The sequence below is a fragment of the Aythya marila genome (genome assembly GCF_965140915.1).
Source record: "Aythya marila genome assembly, chromosome: 12".
Classification (NCBI taxonomy): domain Eukaryota; kingdom Metazoa; phylum Chordata; class Aves; order Anseriformes; family Anatidae; genus Aythya; species Aythya marila.
The window spans coordinates 11,544,446-11,566,658 of record NC_139053.1 but is presented as its reverse complement, the minus strand read 5'-3'; the positions used below and the strand labels follow the sequence as shown (position 1 = coordinate 11,566,658).

Below are 22,213 nucleotides of genomic sequence, written 5' to 3'. Positions count from 1 at the left end.
GCGGGGAGCAGGGGGCAGGGGGGCCTCTCCCCGCCCTCCCCGCAGCCCCGACCTCGCCGGGGCAGAGCCCGAGGCCGCCCCGGGGCTGCGGGAGCGGGCGCGGAGGCCCCGGGAGCGGGTGCGGAGCCGGGGCCCGGCTCCGGCGGAGGGGCCGGGGCGCAGAGCGGGCGATTACCTTTGTCTCCATAAACACGCACGGCGACCGCTCGGGTCTGCCTCCAGAGCCCCTCGGAGACAATTGTTTACGGCGAGGAGCGAGCCTAAAGACAAAGAAGGGATGGGGTTACTGGCCGCCTCCGCCCGCCGGGGCTCGGCGATTCAAAGTCCGCAAACATTCGCGCACACACCTCCGCGCCGGCACCGTGACACAGCGGGTCGTGCCCAAAACTTTTCCGGGGGGGGCAGAGGAGAGGGGGGGCTCCCTCTGGAGGTCTCCTCACCGAAAGGAAATAAAAAAGGGGGAGAAGAAGACGAGGCTTTCCGCTGTCCCCCCTGCCTCCTCACCCCCCGGCCCCGCGGAGACCTGCGGCCAGCACCGCGCCCGCCCGCGGGACTTGCGCCTGTGCCTGCCGCGGGCACCCCGTGCCCGAAGGGGAAATTCCCCCCCCCCCCGAAAAAAAAAAATAAAAAAAGCACAACATGGCGTCCTTTACTTATTCCCACATAACAAGAAAGGAGATGTCTTAGATGAACGCGAGGAAAAAAAAAAAAAAAAAACACGAATCCCCGCTCCTATGCAAGCCCTGCGCAGCCAATGGTGGCGAGCATTAGCCCGGCTAACGCATTCATTTCGCAGAAGTGTGCCACATCGCATGCAGCAGCCCCGATGCAAACTATAGCCTAGAGTGGTTTGAAGTCTACCCCAGCCCGAGCCTTCCACTCTCACTGGCGCCAGAGTTTCATTCACAGCCCGCCCGCGGCTCCCAGGCGCAGCGCTCCCCATTGTCGCCCGCCTTCCCTTTGTGCCCGGCCGCCGCCCCCGCGCAAGCCCCGCGCAAACCCCGCGCAGCGCTGCCCCCCCCCCCCCCCTCCCCTCGTACCGTGCGAGGGCGCGGAGCGAACCGCGCCGCCTCCGCCGCCGCGCCGGGGCCGGGCCGGCTTCAGAGCCGCGGCCGGGGGGGCGGCAGCGCGGGCAGCCCGGGCCGCGGGGCTCCGCCGGCGGTGCCCATGTCGGAGCGGAGCAAAACAAAACATACACGCACGGACACACGGCCACGCAGCGCTAGCGAAGCGGGGAGGCTCGCGAACGGCTCCTGTAGCTTTAAAAAAAAAAAAAAAAAAAGGGGAAAAAAAAAAAACGCCCCTCCGCTCGCTGTTCCTCGGGAGCCGAGTTAGTTGGGAGAAGAGGCAGTTTCCCAAAAAAAAAAAAAAAAAAAAAAAAAAAAGAGGGGGGGGAGAGAGAGGAGGAGAGGCGCGGTGCAGCGCGATGCGCAGCGCAGGAACGCACGGCGCGCCCCGGCCCGGCCCGGGCACCGCGGGAGCGGCCGCCGCGTTGCTTACCTTGAGCGGAGATCTGCGAGCCCCCCCTCGGCTTTTTGGGCTCGCTGGGGTTTGTGTGTGGCTGGGTTTAGGTTGGCTTTTTCTTTTTTTTTTTCTCTCTTTTTTTTTTTTTTTTTTCTTTTATTACTGTCTTTGCCGCTCGGATCCTGCTGTGATTATTGTGATTTTTAAAGCTGCTCTCTCCTCGCTCGCTCTCCCCCTCTCTGTTTTGTTTTTTTTTTTTTTTTTTTTCCCCTTGCTTCTTTCTATTTATTTTGTCTGTGCGCGGATGTGTGTGTGTGTGCGAGGGGGGGAAAAAGCCTTTAAATGAAACTGCCGAGGCTGTTATGAGAAGAAAGGCAATAATCCCGTCTCTAAATAACAGAGGGAAGGGAGAAGAGGAGGAAAAAAAGCGAATTCTTGCTCAGGGCTTTGCAAACGCCTGCAGGGCAGAGGATTAGGCTACAATTAGCTCAGCCCTTTGCTCTCGCCCTAGCTAATTTTGCGATGAAAATTGGATATTTTCCCCTCCTTTTGGTGAAGGTCCCCACATTTATTCCCCCCCGACCCCCCCAATAAAATCAAACACAACCCCTTGACAACGGAATGGGGCCGGGAAGGCGGCGGGCGCCCCAACCCGAGCCCCCCGGCGCCGCCGCCGCCCGCGGAGCCCCTCGGGGCTTGGAGGGGGGAAGGGGGGGGGCGCGGAGCTCCGCGCAAATCCCGCGCAGCCGGCCCGGCGCTGCCCGGGGATAACGGTCCGGGGCCGGGGAGGCTCGGGCTCGGGCCGCCGTCACGTCCTTCAGCAGACTTACTGGAGAGAAGAAGGAGGAAAAAAAAAGGGGGGGCGAAAGGGGGGGAAAAAGCTGATTTTAATCATTGTCATTTGGTCTGATGTAATATTTCCCCAGGCGTTTTCGACTAGGCATAAATTTTCGGCTCCCAAATAAGTAACGCAGGGCACGTTTCTCACATCTCTCGGCTCCTCGGTTACAATTAGGGTAGCACCCACTCTGCACTTGTTGATAAACTAGATCAAGTTCAAAAATAAATAATAAAAAATAAAATATATCAAAAAAAATACGGCGGGCCCCCAGCCCCCAGCGCCGCCGGGGCGCAGACAGGGGGTCCGGGCGGCGGGGGGGCCGCAATTATTGCCAGCCCTCGCTCCCCCCCGCCTGCCTCCCCCTCCCTTTCACCCTTTGCTAATGTCTCGCATTGTAAACGCCAAATTTCCTGTAGGCCATTAAAACCAAATGACGTCTATCGACATGCATTGTGCTATTGCGGAGCGCCCTGGCAGCCCGCCCCCGGCCAAAAGCGCCATTTCAATTAGAGCGCACGGCGCGATGGCGCGGGGCTCCGCGGGCGGCTCCGCGGGCGCGCAGCGCGCCCGGAGGGGACGGGAGCGGGCAAGCGACACCCCCCCCTTCCTAAAAAATATATATATATATATATTATATACGTTATGTTTTTTAAAGCAGAGCCCACCCGCCTTCAACTTTCAGCTCCGGCCGTGTCCGCGCCTTTCCGCGAGTCCCCGCGGGGCTGCGCTCTGCTAAGGCGGAGAAACGGGGGGTGCGGGGGGCTCCGCCGGGCTGCACCGCGGCCGCGGAAGGGGCGTCCCGTTGGCGGCGGGGCTGCAGCGCCTTCTAGCCGCCGAGCGCGGCCGCGCAGGGAGTTACGCAACGCTGCGCGGGGCCGCCCGGCTCGGGGCGGGGGCTGCGCGCCCCTCCGCGCACCCCCCGCGGGGCCCGGGGCCGCCCCGCCGCGGGGAAGGCAGGCGGGACCCCGCCGCGGGGAGCGGGGGTAAAGTTACCTTCCGTGGCAGGAATAAACAGAAAGTTTGCTCCTAAGGGTAGCTTGCCTTTTTTTTTTTTTTTTTTTTCTCGAGTACAAACTACAGGAGAAGAGGGAAATTTTCTCATTAAAGTTACATCCCTGCAGTTAGTTCAATTACTTGATATATGCAGAAGATGTTGTAAATTTAAAGATTTAAATAGCTTACAAAGATGCCGGAGGCTCCATCAGTTAATTTCCTTAATTTATGGATTTTTAGCTGAGCTTCTGAAATGAAAAGGAGAATGAGAACTAGGTCAGCAGAGAGATTTGCATCCAGAACAGACTAAAATTTGTTTTCCTTGACCATCCCACCGGCCCAGGTGTGATCCTTCGCCGGGGTCACCGTCCCACCTCTGACCTGTGGGCTGTGACTCTCTGCAAGCGAGCGGCACAGGAGGCTGGATTTTATCCCGCAGTGACCTCCGAGCAGAAGCGTGCCCCCAGACAGCTGCCTCACCTCCTCACCCGACCAGGCTGCAGCCTGAGTGGCCTCATCTCCCAAATTTCCACTCAACAAGTGGAGGACGGGGAGGACGAGATCCACTGAGGCTCGGTGACCTGGCACACAGCCCCAGCTGTGCTCAGTGTTTCTGTAGGGGCGCAGGCAACTCTTTGGGAGGACTTGGCTACTACGTTCTGCTGTGAACTACTGACTGCTAAATAAATAAATAGGAGAATCTTGAGCGGCAAGCAGAGCATCGTAGAAATAGGATGCTTCTGCACTGAGGCAAAGCAAGGAGGAAAGAGAAGACCTAAAAATATTGCACTGAGAAAAAGTAGAAATTGTTTCCTGACTCATCCCAGCACATCTGCGACAGGTACCATTTAGTTGTGCCGCACGGTAATGGGATGCGTGGCTAATAAAGATTTGTTGTGTTTGCTTGCAGACCAAAGTGAAGACTTAGGAGCACTTGGGATGAAAGAGGCACGTGCGTGGTACGTAGCTTGTGCAGGATTGTTTTTACAGTATCTAGAAAAGAACAATGTACTTGGGAGCTTTGATTTTTTTCTTGCCTAGCTTAATGCCAAGGATAATAAAAGTGCGCATTATAGCTCTATATGCACTCACTCTTTTCTTTCTTCTCACTCAAGTGTGCGAATGCCTTTCTGTTGTTGTATTTCAATATGTATGAATATATACATATGAATTAATACTTAAAAGATTGATACAAACTAAACAGTTTTAGGAAGCAACATTGCAATATGATTAGTATTGGTGTTCGTGATTTAACATTTCTTTTCCCACTAGATGAAGTTTCTAAGATTTGCAAGGTACATGTCAAGGACGGGTATATAAATGGATTTTTATTTATTCACAACTCCAAGACTAATTGCTTCTCTTTGCCTGAAGGCCAAGAGATTGGTTTTAATATGACACTTCAAAAGTATTCATAGAACTACAGAGATACTAAGTGTCATTGTTTAAGAGAGAAATCTCGCTATGCTACTTGTGACCCTGAAAATAAAATCTTCCACTTCATTTTGAATCCTAATGTTGTTTTCCAGAGTTTCACTTGGAGCTCAACTATTAAGAAGTGTACAAAGGAAAATATTAACTAGTGTGTAGCGAAAAAAGAAGAAATACTGTTAGAAGTGAACATACATAACTTATTTTCTCAACAACTCTATTATCCTCCTTATAAAGCAGTACAAAATTTATAACAGAAGATTCCTGAGCATGATTGTATGATATTATAACGAACAGTGCTAAGTTATAACTCATCATGGTGTTTTAAAACTTCTTGGCTAAATGCCCAGCATGTGTTTATTAAGATACTAAATACTTCAAAATAAATACTTTGGATTTTTTTCTTATCAGCAGTTGTTTGTATTCTGTGTAAATGCTTAAAAACTGAATTGGGCAGAACCACTCCATAATGTGTGGTTGTTGTTCTTTTTTTATCTAATTATTACGGAGCTCATTTCAACTTTTTTAATGAACAGATCAAAAATTTCCTGACAGTCTTAAGACACTGTGAAATAGAAGTCCAAAAAGAACCCCATGTCATTTTTCTCCGTTTTTTGGTGTTTTCCAAAACTATTGCCTTGTGTATTTTTTATTGAACAGAAGATGACAGGATCACAAAAAGATACAAATTTCAAGGAATAGAAATTTCCTAGATTTCAAAAAAATGTTACAAATGCATTTCTAATTACATACAAAGTAAAGATCAGGTTTAATTCTATTGTCTGTGTGAAAGAAGGTACTGTGAACTGAAAAATAACATCAATCTCTTCTACACCATGATGTACGAATTAGCGTAACGACTTCCAGTCTGTACTGCTCTTCAAGGGCCTGTATGAATTTATTTTGGTAGACCTCATTTTTTCTTAGTGCTTTTTCTTTTCCGTGTGTGTCATAACTTGAGGTTTGAGCCTGACTTCAGGACTTCTCTTGTTACATATCTGAACCGGAGGTTGATCCTGGCTTCCCAGTGGTGAGGGTGATGTTCCCACTAACTGCAAAAACTGAAGGAAGAAATCCCCAGACTGCCTGATCCTCTCTGAAACACCTCACGCCCCAGTGGGCATTTCATATAAGAAAGTCTATCATCTAATGGAATGTTTAAAGCAGGTTTAATTAGTTTTTTGTTCCATTAAAAAAAAGGAATCTACATCTATATGTAGACTAATATTCTTCCCAATCACAGTTAAGGCACAGCTGTATTCTAGATGGAGTTTTATTTGGGGGGCAAAGATTTGAGTAAGACATAGGTGCCTCAGAAGTAGTTGCTGGACACTCCAGTGTGCCTTCAGTCAGCAAAGCCTATGTGATTTTTTTGCCTTCAGTGAGGATTCATGGATGTGACTGCCTTTAGTCTGGTTTCCTGGAGGGAGAAGACTGACCGCAGAAACATGGGGAGAAACACATCTGAGCGCAGAGCAGGCACACCACAGGTCCTGTGACTAGCACCATCACCTCCCCCAGCGAAAATAAGATAGAAGCAGAGGTGTGGAAGGCTGATGTTACGAATGCGTTGAGCTGGCGGGAAAGGTTTGTTCTTGTGAGAAACCTGAAAATATTAAGCACCTTGAAGTAGCAACACTTGCCACAGTCGGTTGACATATAGCAAAGAAAAAAAAAAGGGAAGAATTAAGGACATCTCCCAGTTGAAGCCAGCTGCAGTGCCAGTCATTCTGCAGTGGAAATTTGACCCAGGATTTGCTAATTTAGACAAGAAATTGTTTTGTAGGCAGATAAGGAATTTCCTGGGAGCAGTAAGCATGACCATGCAGAGAACAAAATCTGATCATTAGGCACTCACCAAGTCTTGTCACTCTTTTCCCTTGAATGCTCCTCTATTCTTTTCAAGAAACGGATTGCTGCTGTGTGAATTTACAAACCATTACTTTATTGACTAAATACATAAGGTCTGTTTTTGAGGCTATCCATTATCCAGTGCCTAACTCATGACAACAGTGTGATATAAGGAAATAATCTACACTGGACTGCCAAGATGAAATACCCTGTCAGGAAATACAGGATAGAAGAGGTCTGCCTGTCTCCTCTGTTTCTGACCGTTATAAGCCAAAAACAGTTCCACAAATTAAATTAACTTAATTAAGATGTCCCATGTTAGCTCTCAGCATGGTATTTCTCAGTTTGTTGTGTTCTCTCACTCATGGTCTTAAACAGTTACAGTATCAAGGAATATTTTTAACCTGCTTAAGTAACTTCCATGGCATTCATTTTTAGCTACTTATTAAATAAAGCTTATCCATATTAAATACATCACAGAGAGGAAAAAACTTTTTTATGGTTGAGTGTAATCCATTCATTGGTTTTTGGAGACACACAGTACTCTGTAGCATGTCACAAATCCACATGGTGTCCCTGAGAGCTTGATTTTTGCATATGGATCGCTGACTTAGCTGAACGATGTATAAAATTCTGTGTAGCCAGGCAGCTCCCAACAGAATACACTTCTAAGGGAGGTTATATGCATAGCTTCTTCCAGCAAAGGTCTGGAATAAGTTACACTGCAAAAATACCACTTAACTGAATGCAGAGAGTAAAGAAAAGAGCCATAATGCCCCTTTTGGATCATATCATGTTCTGTTCTTAGGATATCTTAGGATATACATGCACATCTAGAATCACAGGTAATTTGCTCTTATTTACAGAGCAGAATTCCAGCCCTCCTTTTCTTTGGCAAATAATAGACTGAGGGGTCTGGATCTTGCACGGCTGGGACAGAATCTGAGAGAGCAGTAGCTCAACAGAGCACAATGCCGACATGAGAATGGAAGAAAGTTGAGCAAATTCTTTCAGATACGGAGACTCCCTGTGATTCCAGAAAGGGACAGAGTAATCAAGGGAAGATCAGGGAAAGTCTGATGTCAGTAACAGGGAAGAAAATGTTCTTAAACACTGCAGTTTCAGACCAGCTCTAAGTGAAAGGATGCACAAGCTGTTGTGACCCACAGACAGCAGTCTGAGTAGACGGATAAATTCTCTTGGGAGGCAAGGGAATGACTTCTTGGCCACTAAAACAGAACACGAACTTAACAGCACATGGAGAATGAATGAAGCACACTTTGTGTCACAAAATATCTAACAGAAAAAGCACAGCTGGGTGGAGGAAACTAAAAAAAAAAATTCAGGGTCATGAAATTCGTCTGTTAAATGAAATGAGTAGTGGAGTTTGTGGGGCTAAGACTAACTTGCAAATTAGGACACACCTCAGAAAAACAAACAAACAAACAATCAAACAAAACTAATTCCTGATAATAGTCAATACAAAAAGGCAGCAGTAGCAGTGTTCTGGTTTAGGATTCCTACTGCTGCAACACAGAAAAACTTGGGGCTGACAGCGGTCTTGAACAATGTTTTTTTCAGGTCTATCTACGTTGTGGTGCTGCTGCAGCACAGCTCCAGTTTTCATCCCAGCGTCCTAACCCCGTGATGGTCATCCCTGCCCACCTGCAATGTGGGTGGGCTCAGCTGGAGCATTTCCACCACACACCGTGGTGGGAATGTGCTCCTACCGAGAGGGTGATGCACGGCAGTGTTGTTCTTCCTGGCCCGCTTAGGCGCTGCTGGGGATGAGATTTTAGCTGCAGCCCGGATGCCTTTGTTTTAGCACAAAGAAGATGAGGGCTCTGAACCTGGACAGCTGAGCAGAGCCTATCCAAATCCCATTATGCCAGAGACCCTTGGAAGGGAGGCAGTATGTCAGACATATGGTTGCAACATGCTGTGCTCCAGCCATCCTCAGCTAGCGTATGGTCTCCTGAGTACCATTGCCAGCTGGGCTCTAATTTACACTGGGCCTGAGAATCAGGGACCTTAACAGTCTCCCTGATGGTCTCTTCTCCTTTGCTTCACTGATTTTAGATATGCAGATATTCAGAGCCTTTCATTCCTCCTGCCTGGCATCCTTTGAGGCAGACACAGGGGCATACACTTCTTTACTTGAAACCATGCATTTGGTTGAAAAAACAGAGACAAATATTCTGTGAGAGGAAATTTTCAGAATCCGGACTGTAAATTCTTTAATACCAATGGTATCACTTCAGATGTGGTGCAGGTATGTGAAGTTAATAAAACAGATGTCTCAAAAAAGTCTGATATAGAAACAGCATTGCCAAGTAGTGGAAATCATACTTATCTGTTCTAACCAACATGTGCTGCAGCATCATTTTTCATGGATCTGTGCTCTTAACTCTTTAAACATTGGATTAGTTCACATTTCTGTCATGGATTTCTTCTCAGAGAGAGAAGAAGAGATTACCTTTCTTCGTGCTGGAGTAAACTCTTTAAATAAGAGGCACATTTCTCATCATGAAATACGCATTGAAGGAAATGGTGCATAGAGGAGAGAATAACCAAATTCTTTGCTAAACCCTTGTTTAACCTTTAGTTTAAGTGTTCTATTATAATCACACAGTTTTTGCCACCTTGTAGTCAAAGTTTTCAGTTGGAAAGGTTATTAAAGGAAGTTAATTTTGGATTGTAATATCCAGCTTTTATTTGCAATTAGCCTTTGTGGGAATTTCAGAAGGAACCTGTAAACAGATTAGCCTCAATACAGTTTGAAATAAAAATGATTTAATGATACTGGACCCCGCATATTGCCCTTCTCAAAGTAATTTATAGCAACGATTAATACAGTTATGTTTTTGGCCAGTTTTGGAATATTATACTCATTCTGCTTTATGCAAAGGTCTGTTACCTGTGTTTAATATGTTTGTGAAGTATTATTTAGTCAAGTATTTTGGTGTCAAGACATCCTCTTGAAAAGAAGTGCAGGTAAATTTTCAGACATATGATTTTCCTTGCTGAATGGAGGTAATCGAGAAGCCCTAGCATCAAGCAGTGTCTCACATTAATCCCTTGTTTCTGAATACACTGCATTATCCATAACACAGGAGACCCACCTTGTTCAGAAATGAACCTCTTCCTGGAGTTTATTTTCAGCCCACCTACTTTTCCTCATAAGATTATCCCAAGTTGTGACTGACCAAGGAACTGCTGGTGACTGACTACCTGTCAGCGGAGCCACCAGAAACTGGTGGTTCAGCAGCAGAAGGATAAATTAACTGAACTGGTGGAAATAGTCAACAGGACCATCACGCTGTCCAAGGCCATGAAATCCCAGCTATGTAACTATGACCGTACAATCCCTTCTTTTTGCTGCTTTTCTACCCAATTCTTGCACCTTATTTCAGATGACTTTGGGAATTTGGAGCAGCGAAGTGTTTTCCTATGTTTCTATGTGCGCCCAGCATACTGGGAACCTGTTTCTTACCTGGACTCCAGCACTCAACACGCGACCGCTGACAAGAGCCATGTCATCAGCTCCGGTGGGGTTGTTAAACGATGGGGGATAGTGTAAGGATTACACTTGGGTCTGCGCGAGGATCCCATACTGCTTCTGCATTCTCTGCCTTTAGGAGTTTCACTGTTCAGTCACAGGCCTGAAATTCAAATGCAGACTTTTTCCCCTGTGGGCCAGATATTTACTTGCTTTTCAAAAGCATCTACATTCATATTCCCAGAATGGCAGGGTGTTTCGACTGTGAAAAGGGCACTTCTTCCAAGAGGATTAAAGGTTCTTCTTTCATGCGTCCGAGGAGGGAAAAAGCCTGGCGGTAGCTGCTGTGGCGCTGAGGGGAGAGACAGGAATGGGGCTCTTCTTTCTCCTCACCCTGCATTTGTTGGGGCCATTAGGAAATCTGTTTGGCTTTGGGGAAAAAGGACTGGAGGCCACTCTTACAGGGAACTTCAGTGGCAGTGTCCTTTCCTTGTCTCCCCTTTGGCTTGCCAGATGTGTTTTGCCCTTCATATCCTCAACTGAAGGCTGCCACCTGCGTGGTCCTGCTCCTCAGCGCTGCCACGTTAGGATAGCAAGTCCCTGTTTCTCTTGTTGTGCCACATGAAACTAAAAATACCAGCCCCACTGGAGTTACTGCTACATTAAAGATGTAAGTGAAATAAAAATCACTTTTGGAGCTTTTTATTTTTTATTTAATTTTTAATTAATCTTAATTAATTTGAATTTCGAAGCGATCTGAAAAATAGCTTTAAATGAATATATATATATATATATATATATATATATATATATATATATATATATATATATATATATATATATTTCGTTTTTCATTTCCAGTGCTGAGAGCATGAATAATGCAGGACAAACGTTGGTGCTCTCGGTAGGGCAGCAGTCAGGACTTTGTGTGATCAGGCGGGGGCAACCGAAGGGCCGAGAGGGCTGTGCGCTCGGCAGAGCTGTGCAGGAGAGAGAACCGGCCCTGGGACAGCCATGGGCTCCTTGTCCCCGTGGGGATGCCGGGCACGACGGGGCCGGGAGGCCGCGATCAGGGCTGTGGTGGCGGCGCCCTCGGCCTCCCTCCCGCTGCCCGCCTCAGCCCGGCGCCGCCGCCTCAGCCCGGCGCTGCGGCCTTCCCGCCACCCGCCGTTGCCGTGGCAACCGGCGGCTGCTCCCGAGGGGGGCGACAGCAAAATGGCGCCCCCGGGCTTGAGGGGCCAGGGCCCGAGGGCCGGGGCCTGGCACGCCGAGGGGGTCCCCGCGGGGCCCGCCCGCTGTGGGGCCGGGCGGTGCCTCCCTCGGGGCTGGCTGACAGAGCGGGGCCCGGCCGCTGGGCGGAGGCAGGTGGGCGGGAGGGGGTTCCGGGCGTGTCGCTCGGCGGAGGGAAGGGCTGCCGGTGTGGGCAAGGGCTGGGAGCCGTGAGGGGCGTCTGGGGAGCCGCCAGGAGAGCGCGCTCCTCGGGGAGGCAGGAGGTGGTGGTGCTTCTAATTAACGCCCCTGTGGTAGGCTAATCCGCGTGAGGTGCTCTCAGGAGGACTGCAGCAACCAAGGTGTATTTTAGGGCTCAGTTAATTAAAAGTTACTTGTCAATCTGTCTAGGTCCTGGGTTGCACTGAGAGAAACTGCTGTTACGGCTCCCTTTACCTCAGGAGGAAGCACACTGTAGTTACGCGGTTACAGCACTGTTTTGGCTACCCTCCTGTAGAGGTAGGTAGCTTCTCAGCTTCTCACAGGGATATGAGCTCGACTTCACCTCACAGGGCACCAAGTGCTGGTTCTCCTCCTGCTGCCAGCCGGGCTGCTGCCTGCTTGTAGCCCTCAGGTGGAAGAGCCCCTTCTGAGACCCTTGGGGTCTCTTTCTTCCTGACTCTTACACATAAATATGTATAGAAGTATACACATGTATATATATGTACGTATGGGATGTTATTTTTGGAGTGAACTTGTTTTTTGAGGTTGATAACAAGGGAGCAGGTCTCTCCTGACAAACTAAATTTAAAGGCAATAATCGATGTTGAATTCGGTAGGTATGGTGACTGAATAAATCAAACCATCTAAATATCTGTAAGCTCCAGAGTTTCACGCTGCATTGCAAAGCATGGCAAGCTTTTCTCAACTGTTGATTTTTTTTTTTTTTTTAACCAAGGAGTAGTGTACCAACAGTGCTGACACTTGTCTTCCCAGAAATAGATGTTTAATCAAAGTGTTTGAATCTCTAAATCAGATTGCTGTTTCTTAAATGCTTTGTGGCCTATACAAAGTAACAGAGTAGCAAATTAAATGTTGTTTGATGAAGAGAAGTACTCCATTCCTAGGATAGAAAGTACACAGTATAGGGAATTACTACTCAGTTCTAAGAAAATGTTGGAGTAAACTCCTTAAATAGGAAAATAAACACTTAATATTTTGCTTTAATCAAAAAATGTTCCAACCGCTGCTCTAAGCGGAGGTTTTTGTGCCTCTCTTTTATAAATGCAAAAAAAAAAAAAAAAAAAAGTAGTTGGAGGCCATGGCATCGTTTTCCTAATGATACCCAAGAAAGCTTGCCAATCTGCAGGTGACGTTCAGAATTAAAACAAGATCTTTGAGCATTTTGGAGGAACAGTAACTGTTTTAAACAAAACAAAAAACATTAGAGTACTTCTATTTTATTTCACAAATGTTTATTATGAAGGTTCTCTCTGACTATGCAAGGTAATTGTTTTTAGGTACTTAGTAGATGGTTGAAAAAATCAATGTAAGAGGCTTATTTATCAAAACTCTTCTGTCTGAAGATAGTTTTGATGCTTTTGTCATACTTTTAGTCTGTATGCTGCATAGAACAATTTTGTGAAAAAGGCTGATAGCACCAGACTACAGGATAGAGAAGTTTTGTGAAAATGCTACTGTTATCAGGGACAACCACTTGCCTTTGCATGGCTTGCAAATTCTGATCCTCTTACAGATCTGATGATTGTTTTAACATGGCCAAAAGCAAGTAAGAAAACAAAAACCTGATGGTATTTCACAGTGGAGTTAGCAGAGAACAGCACTTGTGGTGTTCTAGGACTCCTATTTTTCATCTGCTCCCAGCTTGAAAAACATAATATTAGTTCAAGAGCATATACAGGACTGTGGTTAACTGTTTACTAGACAAATTGAAATGTCACAGGCTGCATAAAAGAGTATTTGATCCATTGTGGAGCAATTAGGAAAGCAATAATTTCAGGACCAAAGCTCCCAAGTTCATTCACAGAAGAGCTGCTCCAGCTAGGACATAGGCAGCTTTTAATAGGAAGTAATGGGGTGGGGGAAGAAAACCCGTACTTGTCTCTTTACAGGGGAGAATTACAGCATGCTTATTGTACAAATAACAGCACTTAACTATTTGGTTAGCATTGTTGTCGTGAACCCATGTCCTTATTGCAACTTAAAACGCTTAATTGTAATTCCTCCCATGAATACTTAATGGAGCTATACTTCAGATTGGCTTTGGTCTTCCCTGCTTACGTGGATATCTGGTGATCTAGTGGATATTTTTTTCCTCAAATTTAGAACCAACTACCGATCTCTGTTCACCTACAGTGAACTTGGCCATGCAATTTAATGCTTTTTCTTTGTGCCTCACAGTTAGTTATGCTAATGGAGTAATAACTTTGTGATATTTAATGTTTACAGTGTGAATAGGAAAACATAGTAGCTGTGGTTTATTGTACTGGAGGTTCTTAGTATGTTATTTATAGATCTAAAACCTACAAGATATGATATAAAAGCCTTCAATATGAAAAATGTAACATTTCTGAGCAGACAGTGAGAAAATTGCCTTTTAGAGGTCAAAACTCCCAATGCCTCTGGCAACATGGCCTTGATGTCATTTGACAGGGTGGAAACACAGCCCTTCATGGGAATAAACAGCCAATACCTGCATGATTCATTTTGTTAGGAGGGTTCTCCCATTGTTGCTAGGCAATATTTGCTAGGTGGAGTTTAAAAAAAAAAAAAAGCCAACAACCAAAAAAAGAAACCCTAAGCCAACTGCTCTTTCCTCAGATATAATACTTCTGTAAGTTGCCTTACTGTTGGGGTTCATTTTGTTTGTTTGTTTTGATAAGGTGGTAATTTCTCCTTTCTGCAGAATTAACGAGAAGCAGTGACTGAATCCCTGTAGATGCCTTCCCCTGTGAGAGGCAGGGAAAGAAAGAGGTGGGAAAGTGTTGTCACCTGGTGAGCGGAAGGATTCCTTTTTATCTTCCTCCTTCTGTACTTAGAGCTGTCTGTATGGAAATGCTCAGCGGTTTTGTGATGTGCAATTCTTACAGAAGAAGCATGGCAGAGACCAGCAGACATTCATTTGAAATGATTTTCATTCTCTGCATTCTGGAATGGACTTGAAAGCAGGTCTCAGAGGCAACTTGTATGTACCAGTTTGTCTTACATATTTATTTATGACAGACTTGAATCTTCAGGATGGTATTCTATCAAGTGACATACTCACTCAGTGTGATGTGTGTCTAAAAATAGGTCATTGTCAAAGGACAGGGAAGAAATTGTATAAATTCATCAAACTAAACCATTGCAGTCTAGTATGATAGCACAGTGAAGCTGAGGTAATTCTGTGTTTGAAATAAACTTTCTAAGGATTATTTTTCTAGAATAATATATTAGCATTATATTTATCAAAACAGGAGAAGGCTGATTGCAGACTGTAAGATATCTAATGTTAGTGGGTTACTCCTGGCACTGCAGTTTGAAAATTGTTCTCAAAGTAAAACAAACGAGAGGTCATACCAGAACATAACAGTATTGGACCAAACTTTACTCTCATAGTTAAAATACCCTTGAGTTCAGATAATTCATTTGATAGGTTAAATCATACCATAAAGCATTTATTTAATGTGGGATTTAGGTGTTTTGGCTGGAAAATAATGTTCCTTTTGTGTGCATTTGGCCAATGTGAATGGATTTTTCTCCCTTCTAGAGTAAGTAATGACATACTTGAAAAGTAAAACCACGAAGAAAGGCACTGTTTAAAAACATGACATATAGAAAGGAATTCTTGTCCCCTTAAATAACCTGTTGATGTGTAACAATGTGTATTTTTGGACTCTAAGAGTTATTCAGATTTTTCTGGTTATGACAATGTAAGCACTACTATTTAAATGAGGCCTGTAAACATAGTTGCACAAAGCAGCACGCATTCTGTTGCTTAACTGCCGTGTTTTTACTGCCAATCAACTGGAGGGACTGATATTTAGTGAAGGATCCTCTGTGGAAGTGGTCAGTAAGGGCACTAATATATCTATGTTATGTGATAGGGTTTGAAGTTACCAGGTACAGGAGTAGGCAAGAAATAAAGGAGAAGTGTGACATCTGGTGGAAAGATAGCATCAGGAAGGAAAGATCTGTGAATGATAAACAGGCTTTTGAGGGAGAGGGGCTTAAAAGTGGGTTGTGTGATGTGTGGAGCAGTATTTATACCACTGCTGGAGACTGATGAGATCATCTCCAGTGCATAACCTCACCCACTCATATCCCAATCATATGGCATTTTCCACTTAAGCACAGGTCCTATTGCCTTTGGATAGTACTAGTTTTCCTGTATTTTTCTTCTATTTTAATGTTAGCATCTTATTTGCTAGGACAATACATTCTAAGAGTTGTGTATCACTGTTGGCTGTGACATTTCCATTATTTGGGGACAAACTCCCATCTGCAAGTTTTTGCCTGCTTCCTCACAAATAACGCTTCTTGGGAACTGGCCAACTCTTGCAGGGAAACCATATAGTGATTATCTGACAAATCTGGCATTTCAGCCTTCCAGTTCCAGCTGGGTCAGTCCTGACAATGAGATGGGAGAGACCCAGCTGAGGTGGTTGGCTTCTTCTTGGTCAGCCACACCGGGCATGTAACACCACCGCGAGTGAATAACGTGCTCCTTCAGGTAACCAGATTGCTGGAGTCACAAGCTGGGGCATACGCATCAACTGTGACGTTTTAGTACCATGATGAGTAAAATGCATTGTTTACTCTGAAGAGCGAACTGTTCTGCTGCGCTAGCAGAACTGTGGTGCATTAGTCACAGTTCTTATTGATATTCTAAATGAGTCCAAGTGGAAGGACTCGGGGAAAGAGGTTGCTGGTACATTCTGTGCCGTTTAGTTCAGTGTTGAGCTGTGCCTCCCTGGTCTACCTCTTCCTTGTGAGAATGGCAATAATTACACTTTTCTGTGTGTTTGAAGTAGGTTGTGTAGGCACACTCATAGTTGTGAAACCACATCAATTAAAAGCAGTTAAACTCTGTTACTGTGCTGTCATATGAAGACTGGATGTAGGCCAAGCTTCAGTCTCTTCCTGAGATGCTTGGTTTATGTTTGTTTTATCTTGGGGGGAGGGAACAAGGCTGTGTTTTCCCTCAGGGAACCTAGTTACATCAGTTAGTAGCTTTCAGATTACTGTAGGGGTATGTAGATGTAGGAGTAGTCCTATTAAAGAGGAGCAGTTACTCTAGTTTAATTGTCTTGACATCCTGAATGAGCAACACAAGGTTTAGTGAAGTTGAAGCCTGATTATTTTAAGAACTCTCTAGATCTAGCCTAAAAATCAAACCAGAAGTCTTGAGGGGAGAGGAGGAGTAAGGGAAGGGTTTCTTGAGAATCTGTTGCAAAAATTTTCTGATAGAACTGAAGTTAGTGAAAGTTGGATATGAAAATTGCTTATGGAACTATACCACTGGATGCCACTGTTGCTTCATGGAATGTCATACTAAAATAACATTGGCTCTGCTTATTTGAAAATAGCTGCTTTTCCTTTACTCTTCTTAGTTCTTTCTTTATTACTTGAATTTCTTTTCATATCAAAGGAAAGGAGAAATCATGCCCCACATATTCTCTCCAGCAACATGGTGATACGGTTCCCGTATCTAGAAGTGACAGCTTGTCATAAGGAAGAAAAAGGAATGACAAAGTTTTCTTTTTTCCCCCCTTCCTTCTAAGGTAAAATCTTCTTGAAAAGAAGAAAGGTTCAGATGAAAGAGCAGCCAGTTTTCCTTGCAACTAAATTCCTTCTCTCTGGCTCTGAATCTTGTATTAATCACACCTAGATTTGGACACTGAGACTTTATTCCCATTTTTATGTCATCCCAGAGAGCAGGGCAGAGGGTCATTCTTGCAAATACATGTTTATTTCCTTTCCAAAGTGTAGGGCATTTTGTACTTGAAAGTGTTTTTTGCTGGTTAGAATTTCTTTCTCCTTGGGGGAAGCAGGGAGGGTGAAAGTCATCAGGTAAATCTTTAATGGCTGTGTGTTTTCACAGGCTCACTGCTAATCAACTGATTAACAACTCTTGGTCTTTTCTCTATGTCATACAGTGTTTCTTATTTTTTTTGTTCTTTTTACTGAAACATACCCATACATTTTGGATTTTGATTTCTTTTAATTTAAAAAATTCTGAACCCCAGTTCTCAGGTTTCTGTGTGTGTTTTTATTTTTATTTTTATTTTGTGCACCTAATTCCAATGGGAGAAGAAAAATATATAAGAAAACTGAGAGACTTAAGCTTTTTCTATCATCGTGCTGGTATGTGCAGTGTACTAGCATGGCTTCTTCAGAGAAGGGGACCACTTTCTGCTGTGTGCCTCCTCTGTTGGGTAAGCCCTAAATGTTAGTGGTGCCATAAAGTGCTAGCCTAATTAATGACAGTAGAAATAGGGAGGAAAAGCAAGCACAATGGGAATGATGTGTTGAGATGGCTCTGAAGGAAAAAGACAATAACCATGTAGCCCTGAGAAAGCACGTTTATTCTGTCTCTGCAAGCTGGGCGGGAGAAGGCAGACAGCAGGGCTTCAGCCCCGAGGCCTTGGCAGTGCCATGGAAACGGCACAGGAGCACCACATCCCTCTGGCGCTCCGGGCCTCGTGGCTCTGCTGCGGATTTAGAGGCAGCAGCACCCACGCAACCTGTGTGGGGATGCAGGAAGGGGAAGGTTAAAACGCGTGTTTGCTCTGCTGCTTCACATCTGGCTTGTAAGGAAAATTGAGGGAGAGGGAAAGGAACAAGTAACTGTACTAAGTTTATTGTCAGAGATGGAATAGCAGCTGCAGCACAATCTACTCCACTGGATGTCTGACAGCCAGAATGGTTTAATTACGCCACTGTTCAGTGATAATTCTTTTCTCTCTGGAACCCGGGCTGAAGTTTTGCCTTGATTAGGCTTTGTAATCGAAGTTTTCCAGTGGGCAGGACTGAATGCTGCTTTTTACGTTGTTGGAGGTACCGAAGGGAAGCCTGCCAGCAGAGCTGCTACTGCTGTTGATGCCACAAACTTGTAGCAGCGACCCAGATAACATTGAGACTGACACAGTAAGTTACAGTGTCAGGAGAAATAAATGTCTCCCACAGCCCCTCAGAGAGCTCCAGCTGTGCTGCGGTACCTGCCCTTAAGCCCAATCTACCCAAGAAACTGACCCACTGCTGACAGTCTGGGGCTGCCTGGGCTTTGCTCAATTAGGAGCTAGTTGTATACGTGCATTCAGAAAATGCACAGTGCTTACAGGTATTTGGAAGGTAGGGTTATTTAGGGTGCTTTTTAAAGGACCTCTACAAAATGATTGACTGGGCTTTGCCATATGTATTAGGAATTCCTGGTGGTCATCTAAATATGACAGCTCTCTGGAGAGCAATTTTGTGCTCTATCCCCTCATCCACCACCTTCTGCCCAGTTTTTCTCTGTCCTATACCTGTGAGGGGGCTATTGTTCAAATCATGCTGGGTTTCTTCTCCGTCCTGGCATCCTCCTTAATGAGGGTCTCTTCTCTGTCCTGAAACCACAAGTTCTACTTCATATTATGCCATACAAAAAGAAGGTTCTCCCTATTCTCATTGGCTTGCATCAGGAGTGATTTCATTGCTGCAGGGTACCATGTGGTGATGCTGTGGCTTGATGTTGTGGGCTTGCTCAAACTTGAGATCTGTGAGGCACTGCAAGATAGAAGAGGTGGACGTTTTCTGCTTCTGACTTGGGTATCTTTGGACAACATTCTAAAAAGAATATTGCTGTGAGAAAAATAACTAAATGAAGTTTGACTTTTATTCGTAAAGGCCTGGGCTCTTACATTTAATGTGTAAACTGGTAAAAAAGCAAGTAAGGTAGAATAGTAAGTTACTCAAACTTGGGTATTGAGACATTGCTGTGGGGTTAGCAAGCTACCTAGCATACATGTACAGAGAAGCCAGAGAAGGGTTAAAAACAAGCGTTTCAGTTGTATGCCATGTAACCTGTCTGCTGCCTCTTCATTCCCAGAGTTTTTCAGCCGATGTCACTTCTAGAGTGACTGGATGCAGAAGGCTGCAGCTGAGTGCTGCTCCCTGGCTTCCCTGACTTGTGTGTGTATGGAGAGATCAGAAATTCATGCTTACATGCTTCTGCAGTCTTGAGTTCCTTTTGAGTATTCCTTAAGTGTTGAAAATTCAGTCCCTAATGCATCAAGAGCTTCTTGAAGATTAAAAAATCATTGATTTGTAGCTGTGCCTATTTTTGTGTACTGGGAAGCTTAACATCTATCTGTCTATAAACCCTGGTGCCAGAAATGGCAAATAAATGTTCTATATCTCTTACAGGAAGCAATAGACAAAGAGCAAATGTGTTTTGGAGCAGAGGTTGCGAGTGTTTCTCCATGCCACAGGCATTGTCAGAGTTGTGCATATGGCTCTGTATGTGTGTTCATAGCCATAAATCCGTACAAAGCAGAAGCCAATTGGTTTTACCCCATGTAAGCCTCCACTTGCTTATTTATTTGAAAGCAGCAACTCATTCTTTTTCCTTTATTTGTAACCTTCACAACTTAATGTTTTTATAAATCTTAAAGGTGACATCTTCACAAGGTAGTTCTTCTCTCTGCAGTCCTTCCATGTCTTTCATCCTGCTGCAGCATGTTAAGAAAGTGTCAATGTGTTTGCAGCCCCTCTTTTATTGGGGGTGGTTTTTGTAAACTTATGTGGCCTCTTAGGAGATGTTGCATCCTTTGGCTGCTGGTATATGGAAAGTAATTTTGTTCCAAATGCATTTAAGTCTCTTTCAAGTGGTGCTGGATGTCTGCAGCTCTTTGCTACAAGTTTCTCCAAACTCTCAGAGGAGATGTTTTTTTCCAACAGCTCCTACCTGATAAGCAGTCACTCTCCTGTGATAATCCTGCAGCCACTCATTTTGTTCCTTCAAGCTTCTGTTCCCATGTAGCTAACCTAGTCATTAGTCCGATTATTATTTAAGCTGATTGCAAATTCTGATTTGGACTCCTTTTGCTTCTCTAGTGAGTGATTAGAGAAGGCATTTTTCCAATCAATCCGTACTGTTAACGGAAATGTTATCACTTGCAGAAGATACATTTGGACACTTGCAGATTCTTTTTTCTAAAGTGATTGAGTAGTTTAAGCTGAAGCTTGTAGCACACTCCTAGAAACTGTTAGCTTTGCAGTGCACTAGATGTGTAGGGATTTCATGCTTGTGCTTGACAACATGAAAATATTCCCCAAAGATGTTTTTTATATCTCTCCTGTCCTCCACTGTAATGAATTCAAGTTCTTGCTATTTCTGCTAGGGCAATATTTCAAGTGCATGAAGTCATTGTTATTATAAGATATTTTGGGACTTAAGTTCTTAGGTGAACATAAGAGACCAAGGTAGCAGATAGTGGTGAGATTGCCATTGTTAGGAAAAAGTATTTTGAAAGATAAAATAATCATAAGTGTCACTTCTAAAGCTGTCCAACCATGTGTTCTTAGATGAAAAGAAGCAGATTAAATCCTTGATTCAGTTAGTATGTGGACTTCCCTGAACATTCTGGGAGCTGGAGCAGAGTTAATAACAGAGGGTCAAAGAGAAGACTGGCTGGTTATTAATCTTAGTTTGCCTGTGGAATATAACTGAAGAGTGTTTTCTTTTTTCATCCCCTGAACAACAATGCTATGAAACTGTAGGTTTTGCTCAAATCTAACTTAAAAGCAATTGAGGAGAAATAACGAAAGCTGCAATATTACATCTTTTTTTTTTTTTTTTTTTTTTTTCTCCGCAAGGAAACTTGCAGGGGAGAAGACTTGCTGTGATTCAGATCAGCTGAATACTAAACCAGTAAAGATTTAGTGGGACTGCCAGTCTTTGTCCAGGTCTGAAAGCATGTGTACAGGGGGAGTCTAGCTATATTATATTTAGAAAGTAGAAAGCATTTGAAAACAAATGAAAGCTGCATTGTTATAACTTCATCCAAAGTATTTAAGATCTCTCATCTGAGATAAGAGAATGCAAAAGGGCTAAATGTTGCAATCAATATCTTCAGAACTGCAGTTCCGCATAGAGAAGCACACATTCTGAATTGGTAAAAGAGTTGTATTAATTATATGGCATGCTACACTACACATGAACACCATTACAAAGTCAGCCTTTATCTTAAAACACTTCCAGTTCCTACTGTCCTCATTATTAACATCCATATTCTATATTAACGCTTCTGGCAAGAGGTAAAAGACATCCAGGGTGAAAAGAAATTAGTTTCATTTTTCAGTAATTATGGGGAAAACTGTGTTCGCTGGCTTTAGTCACCCTCTCAAGTTATTCTAATGCTGCTGGTTAAAAAGATCCTGATCTATGGTGTTTTGCTAATGATCAACAGTTTTAGAAATGACATATTCCAGCAGCACAGCCTCTATTACTGGGACACTTTTTCCCTCTTGGGCAGCCGCCAGATCTTTCAAATAGACCGAGACAGCTTAAGGAGGGTAAGGTTTTTAAACTTGTTACCACTATTGCTTGAGATGCAGACTAATGTTTCTAGTTTTCAAATGAAAGGCTACATCCTCCGAGACAGGTATTTAAACTTAATCTGTCTGAGGGGAAAATACTGTTAGTATCACAACTTGGTAAAAGAAGAGCCACTATAGAGTACGACAAGAATTAAATGGAAATGACAGGACAGCAGGCTAAGGTGGTAGCATATTACAATGTGGTGAGCTCTATACAGATAAGAAAAATCTTAATTTGTCAGGTGTGTTTTCCTGTTTTAATTTCGGAAAGGTCTTTTGTTTCGTGAGGTGGAATGGCAGCTGAGTAAAAGGTTGCAGTAGGAGGATGGTAATGCATTTTGAGA

At 44.4% G+C, this 22,213-nt stretch overlaps 1 protein-coding gene across 4 annotated transcripts in view; it reads right to left on the bottom strand.

Moving 5' to 3' along the window:
* KCTD15 (potassium channel tetramerization domain containing 15) overlaps positions 1-3,044 on the bottom strand; it is a 43,122-nt gene extending 40,078 nt beyond the window's left edge. Inside the window, exons 1-2 of one of the 4 annotated variants that reach the window (XM_082769744.1) lie at positions 1,501-2,059; positions 176-260 (exon numbers count right to left, since the gene is read on the bottom strand). In XM_082769744.1, coding sequence (XP_082625870.1) covers positions 176-187 — 12 coding nt within the window. In that variant the 5' untranslated portion in view covers positions 188-260; positions 1,501-2,059. Of the gene's footprint in view, positions 1-175; positions 261-861; positions 1,017-1,040; positions 1,240-1,500; positions 2,060-2,970 lie in introns of those variants that run through there. The other 3 variants (XM_082769743.1, XM_082769745.1, XM_082769746.1) reach the window with 3 other exon arrangements.
* Between the last annotated feature and the right edge of the window lie 19,169 nt (positions 3,045-22,213).